The sequence below is a fragment of the Pollicipes pollicipes genome, unplaced genomic scaffold (genome assembly GCF_011947565.3).
Source record: "Pollicipes pollicipes isolate AB1234 unplaced genomic scaffold, Ppol_2.1 Scaffold_4295;HRSCAF=5057_pilon_pilon_pilon, whole genome shotgun sequence".
Lineage (NCBI taxonomy): Eukaryota > Metazoa > Arthropoda > Thecostraca > Pollicipedomorpha > Pollicipedidae > Pollicipes > Pollicipes pollicipes.
In genome coordinates, this window is record NW_023596461.1 from 37052172 (window position 1) to 37058961 (window position 6790).

The 6790-nt window shown below is 45.1% G+C and overlaps 1 protein-coding gene across 1 annotated transcript in view; it reads left to right on the forward strand.

Moving 5' to 3' along the window:
• LOC119097495 (transmembrane 9 superfamily member 2-like) overlaps positions 1-6322 on the forward strand; it is an 85558-nt gene extending 79236 nt beyond the window's left edge. Inside the window, exon 5 of the mRNA XM_037220525.1 lies at positions 6238-6322. Coding sequence (XP_037076420.1) covers positions 6238-6322 — 85 coding nt within the window. The remainder of the gene's footprint in view (positions 1-6237) is intronic.
• The last annotated feature ends 468 nt before the right edge of the window (positions 6323-6790 follow it).

The following is a 6790-nucleotide window of genomic DNA, read 5'->3' on the forward strand; positions in this document are numbered from 1 at the left end:
CCACTGGTAGAACAATTTTAAACGGTGACCTGATCTCACCGGACCCATCTGTGGAAAAAAGAAATGATCGGAATGGATTCCTGACAGTCAACGCTTTTTTCTGTGCCCTCAATATCCGTTTTGACGTGCTAACATCCGTACTAACTACATCTATGGGAGCGGGCGCGTTTGGTCATCATACGGCGTTTGGAAGTTGGAGATCCCTGCGGGCGAAGTCAGCTTCCTCCTACAGACAGGGCGAGGTTGCCTCATACCCCCGACCGGGCGCGGGTTAATCTGACCCTTACAGTTTCCCCAAAACAGCTATCGAACGGCGTCCATCGTAGCATCGCCAAATCTTTCACAGCTGAAGGCCCATCAATATCTGATCTTGCGGCGCAAAAAGTGAGGTTCACCTCTCACGGCCGCTGCAGCTGGCGCGGGTCGAATTCAGGCAATGATCTCCAGCACAGGCAATACGTAGGCCGGCTTTCATGCTAATGCGACAACACACCTGTATACGTCACGTACCTTTGAGATACGGCTTCAAACAACTATCTGCCTGAACGAAAATTGCTGCATCCTGACAGCTATTTGTTTACTCACTCCCCAATTACTGTATGTAAAAAACAAACGGTCTCCTCTGCATCCATGGATCCCTTTATCACTCAGCAGTTAGCTGCTTGATGTGAGTTGGGCAGTCTTCGCACCCAGCAAACAACTTTGGCATTGGGTAGGAATCTTAGCAATATGATTCAAAAATGACGGGACTATTTCCTTTCCCTGCATGAAAGACCGACAGTGGACAGTCACACGCATTGATTTTAATGTTAACGCAGCTGATAATCTAGCAGAAAATAATGGTTGCAGCTGGGATTGTTTCATCATTTGGTGTGTCACAGGATATGTACACGTCTCAAATATCATATATGGGGTAAGACGGTCGGTCTAGTCATTCAGAAGGCGTAATAAATGAGCATCGTCCTGTCCTTGTGTACTGGGTACTGCTGAAGCCGTCTAACGACATGTGTTGGCATGTTGCACATAATCTAAGGTCGAAAATGTTAGGTAACGTGCTCGCTCCTTGGTGCTGTTAAAACCAGGAATGATGGACCCCTGTCATGTGGTGGTACTACTAATAAGCGGCAGACCGTGTAAAGTATCTTAGCACCCACTAGCTTTTAAACTTTTTGCACATTTGTCTCCGAAGGAAATTTGAAAAATCTTAAATTCAAAATTCTCAGATAAACCAAATTTGCTGTTAAAGTTCCTAAGACCTAAATGTGAAAGCGATTTGCACGGATTTGTTTGATAATGTTTTCTAGTAAGGTGGACCGGACCGTATTGCATTGATACATCTGGGAAAACAAACTTAAACAGATGAGAACAATTTATAACAGACCATCTCAGCTAGCTGAACCTCAAAGCTTAGTCTTGATCCGCACTCGTTAACGCTTGCAGCGTGAGCATGTATAGAACATAGAACACAGGTTGAAACGTTAACGTTTCGCGAGGTGGCAAGTTGAGACGCAATATGCTTCAAGACATAGTACATTTAATCAGGATGTTTTTAGCAGGTTGGTAAGAGAAACGCGCTTAAACATATCCTATTTCGCTGCTGACGTCACAGATCAGTGGTGACACAGCGCTTTTCCAACGCCGTGTGATGTGACGCAAAGATATAAAGGTGATAAATGTGATGTAAAGATAGTTAAGGTCACCCACGTTTCCAGCTGGTTGTACGACGTCACAAAACCAAAAGTGATATTGTCTCCGGTTGCTTGTAGAACCACTTTATCAGCAAATAGAGGGCTGCAGGAATGCCGTTGTTCAACATACGTAGGGATGAGAGAGGGAGGGAGGGTGGGGGAGGAGGATGCATAGGAAACAAATGGTTGAGCCTGTCTCCGAAATGCACATAGATCAGTTTCCTCCCCATATTCGATGCGCTTTCTTTTACAGTTTGGAGCAGTGCTGTTTTTCAAAATTGGTTTTGGGGGCTGAACACTGAAAATTATGAATAATTAAAACTAATCGATAAAAGTGCTAATTGAAAATGGGAAACTTCATCTCTAAGCAGGAGGCACAATACCACCACTCTGGGCCCGACAGACGCCGACAAATTCAATGTATACTCCGCCACAGTGGGACGGCGTATCGCCGACACCCCGAACAGGGAACCCGGCGCGGACCTGCCTCTGCGGCTGCCAAGGCTGGCCAGCGGCGCTTTCCGCGTCAGATCGGTCACCCTCTCGGAACTTAGTCTCGCGCTGCGCCGCACGAGCAACTCCAAGCCAGTAGAACTGGACCATGTATGCCTATCCGTGCTCAGGCAGTGTTTTGGAGTGGTTGGCCCTCGCCTGTTACACATTGTAAACTACTCTGTCACCATTGGTAGCGTCCCGTCCATCTGGAAGCTTGCGACAGTCAGATTGGGGGGGGGGGGGGGGCTTGCGTCTGAGCCGTTGAATTACAGGCCTATCAACGTTCTCAGTGTTGTAAGCAAGCTGACGGAGAAGGTTCTTTGTACCCAGTTGTTAGAATATGTGATGTCACCACGTTCTTGGTGACTCATAACACGCATACCGTCCTCACCACTCCACCGAGCATGCAGTCATCGATATAGTTTGTCACATAAACAACACGGACGTGGGTATGGTCACCACCATTAGCTCAACTGAATTGTCAAAAGCCTTCGATTGTGAAGAGCGCTCTGCTCTTTTAGCGAAGTTGGAATGCTGTGGTATTTCACCACACCAGCTTTCGGATTATTTCACCGACCGCCGACAGACTGTGAAGGGCGGAAACGGGCCGAGCCTTGAGGTCGCTTATAGCGTGGTTCAGGGCAGCATAGTAGGACGGCTGGTGTTCTCTTCACCAACGGCATCCAGTGTTATGTGTCAGCTACGTGTAAACTGGTATCGCATGCAGACGACACGCAGCTCATGCATGAATCATCGCCATCTGCCTGTGGTCTCGCACAGTTGCGTTCGTGTGCTGAGTCCGATCTGGCCGCGGTCTCAGTATCGTTTCGTCACAATGGCGTGAAAATCAGCCAATCAAAAACTGAATTAATTGTTGCTGGCACACCCCTCAACACAAGCAAAGGCCCCGCACTCAGTGCGAATTTTTTTAAACTCCCAGCTGTCTCTTTCGGAGTACATAAAAATAACAGGGGCGCTCATCGATAAAAATCTCAACGAGCAGCATCAAACGGCCAAAACTAATCAGCGCTGTTTTGGCTCCCTCACAGCTATTAAGAAGCTTAGGTGTGTGCTTCCCAGCTCTACAGTGAAGTCCCTACATGAGTCACTGGTCTTCCCTCACACCAGATATTTACCTTGTTTACATGGGCAGCTGTGATTCGAATTGAGCCGGGACCCGTCCTCGATCCGAACTATCCGGCCCATGTATACACTCATGCGCCGTTCCGCTAATTCGAATCACGCGCCGGCGAAAATCCCTTCCCGTGAGAGGATCATCCGTTTAGGAAGGGATTACGGTCGACTTATCGGTGGTCAAGGCTGCTAAAAGCATATTTGCTGCGCATAACAAAAAAAGAAACTGCCTGGCGCATGCAATTCTGTTCAAGGCCATTTCAGGTTTGTTTAGTGTTGCCACTTTCCCGCGGGTTTTTGGCTGCTGCTCAAGACAATCCAAGTGCAGGATGGAAAAGAAAAAAGGGAAAGAAGGGGAAGTTGACGCAATGCTGCTACAAGCACTCTAATTATTCAAGGCCTTAAGAGGCAAGCAGCACAGAAACTGCTCACGTAATTCAAGCTTGTTGGACGTTGATATATGCAGACAGCAGGCGTCAGCGGTGTTGGTGCTATCTTTCCGTCTCAAGATTAGATTAATTTACCTCTGGCGCAGGCTCCATACTTCCAAAAACCATATGGAGCTAACATGATCATTTTATATAGCTTTGACTTGTTCTCACTTTAATTTTCGCATTCCTCTTCAAATTCTTGCAGAGAATACCACTAAGTTTCTCTCATTAAGTGAATATCTAAATGCCCCAGGATTGTTTTTGCAGACGTTCCTTGCATGACTTTAACATTTGGTTGACAACCTATTCGCTGGAGGGATGTGCTTAATATTGGACGACTAGCTCCTCAAGAAAATGTGAAGTTACGTGATACTGGTAAAACAACTGGCAGGGAAGCAGGGGATCAAATATTTGCCTTTCATGCCATTAGGTTGTAGCTTGCTTGTCAGTTTAATGTGAGATAGGTAACTCAATAATTTCTGCATGATACCAAGGATCAACAAATATGGATCATTGCAGTCAGCTCGGAATGTGAACTGTTTTTGATGATAGGACCAAAATTGACCAATGATGGTTTGAAAATGTCAAGAAAGCAAATGTGAACACTATAAAAATAGCTGTCATCGGTACTCTGCTAAATCTAGGTTTGTTTACTTCATGTGGAAAAAAACAGTACTTAAATTAAGTAGCACTTAACACAAAGGCACATGCTGCACGCAGAACATGTCTGTGGTGCATATCATTACCTGCTTTTGTACTGGTGAGTCGATATGTTACCGTGGTGTTTTTTATGATGGGTGTTTTTGCAAGCCATGAGGTGGGTAATAGAACTGTTGTCATAAGGAATGATTTGTTATCAGTTTTGAGCTAAGATTGCTTTTGTCATGAAACAGCCCTCGAGCTGGTTTGCATATTATAATCTTTGGGCTGCGCAAACACAGCTGTTTGTGTCATCATAGCCATCAGTCCATATCAGCCCAATGCTGTTGACTGCAAATATGTCAAAGCAGTATTTCAACCCTGGTATGTCAAGACTGCAAATAGATGCATTCCGACTTGTCAGTCCATGCGAAGTCTGAATGACACTGCTGCCCTCAGGTACTGGTGCTGCATTGGACGGGGAAAGACAACAATAACTGCATAATTGTTGACACTAATCGTGTAGCATTCAGGAGTTATTTCAGTAGCCTAGCTCATTATTGCAAGCTGCTCATAGATGCATTAGTGTGGGAGTAGGTGATATGCTTCTTGGGCTGGGCAAAGTACATGACATGACGCTGGGTGGCCCATCTGATCAGAGTGTGGTTAGTGTGTGAGTGCCATTGGCCAATACAAGAAAATGCTGGTTTCCTGCTAGCCCTTGCATGACAGCAAATATTCAGATCTCACGGGCCCCAAGTGTATCTTAAATGTCATCCTAAATAATGTCAGTTAGAACAGCAAGCCATGATTTACATTGCAAAATGGAAAGCAGTAGCCTTGCTTGCACTTTTTGGAGCTATTGTCATGTATGGATGGTCTGACGCATGCTGGTTTAACGTCATCTCTGCCATTGCCATGAAGTGGCTTATAGTTTTACTTACCAGTGCACTTCCTTGTCATTCTTGATTGCCTACCTGTGATCAAAGACACTGTTTCTAGCAGAGATATATGTTGGAATATCTGTAAATAAATCTTCCTGTTTTGTGGAAATTTCTGGGATCGCGCTCCTTGCAATGCACAATGTTCACATTTCTTAATAATTTAAAAATTAAGTAAAAATTGAATATAACACTAGCTATGGGGCAGAATAGGCAGTGCTGACCACACAACTTTTGTGTTTGAAGTGTTATGGCTTGTGCTGCGGCCATAAAGGCTAGGAGTCCCGCACAGATCGTTCTTCCAATGAAGCCCATCTTCCTCCTCGCCTTCAAAGCCGTCTCGCGCCCACCATGGCTCTTGAAATTCGCCATCCATGCGCAGAGTACCGGCAATTTTTTTTCAGTTCGCCTCAAAAGCGCAGTTTTTGCCCATAATCCGTTCCTTGATTGGAACTAAGCGGGATGGAACTACCGACCGTCAATGCGACGTGAAGCTGATATCGCCCATGAAAACGCACCTCGGCGGCAGGTTTAACGTCGCATGTTCCGTTCCGATCTCAGTTCGCATTACCCCCAGCTGCCCATGTAAACAGGATGCTTATTTTCCCTCGCTTAGGCTACGTAAAAATGGCACTTACCTAAAGAGCCGTAGCGGCGTGGAATCGCCTCCTGCTGCCACGCGCCAGTGCAAAAGCTTACATGAGCTCGATCGCAAGGCAATGTTTTTCATCAAAGACCTTTCATCAAAGACCAAAGACCAAAGACCACCTGGCCATGACTTGTAAGTACTCATTGTATCATAAGTCGCTCACATTTTGTAACATCGTATGTGTATCGCTGACGTTTGGTCTCATTGGCATGGATGTATGTAGTAGGTACTGACGCGGCGCTAGAATAGCCACTCGCTAGGTTTCGGCAAGGTTCGTACTACTACTACTACTACTTCTACTACTACAACTACCACTGCTACTACTACTACTACTACTACCACTAGTAGTACTAGTACTACTTCTACTACTTTTACTAGTACTACTATTACTACTACTACCACTACTTCTACTAGTAGTACTGGTACTACTACTATTACTAGTACTACTTCTACTACTAATACTAGTACTACTTCTACTACTATTACTAGTACTACTTCTACTACTATTACTAGTACTACTACTACTACTACTACCACTACCACTGCTAGTAGTACTAGTACTACTACTATTACTAGTACTACTATTACTACTACTACTACCACTACTACTACTACTACTACTACTACTTTTACCACTACTACTCCTGTTGCTGCTGCTGCTGCTGCTGCTACCACCACTACTGCTGGCACTACTACTACTACTACATTTCCAACCACTACCACTATTACTCCTACTAGTACTATTAGTACTACTACTAAAACTTCTACTACTACTACTACTACTACTATTACTACTACTACTACTACTACTAT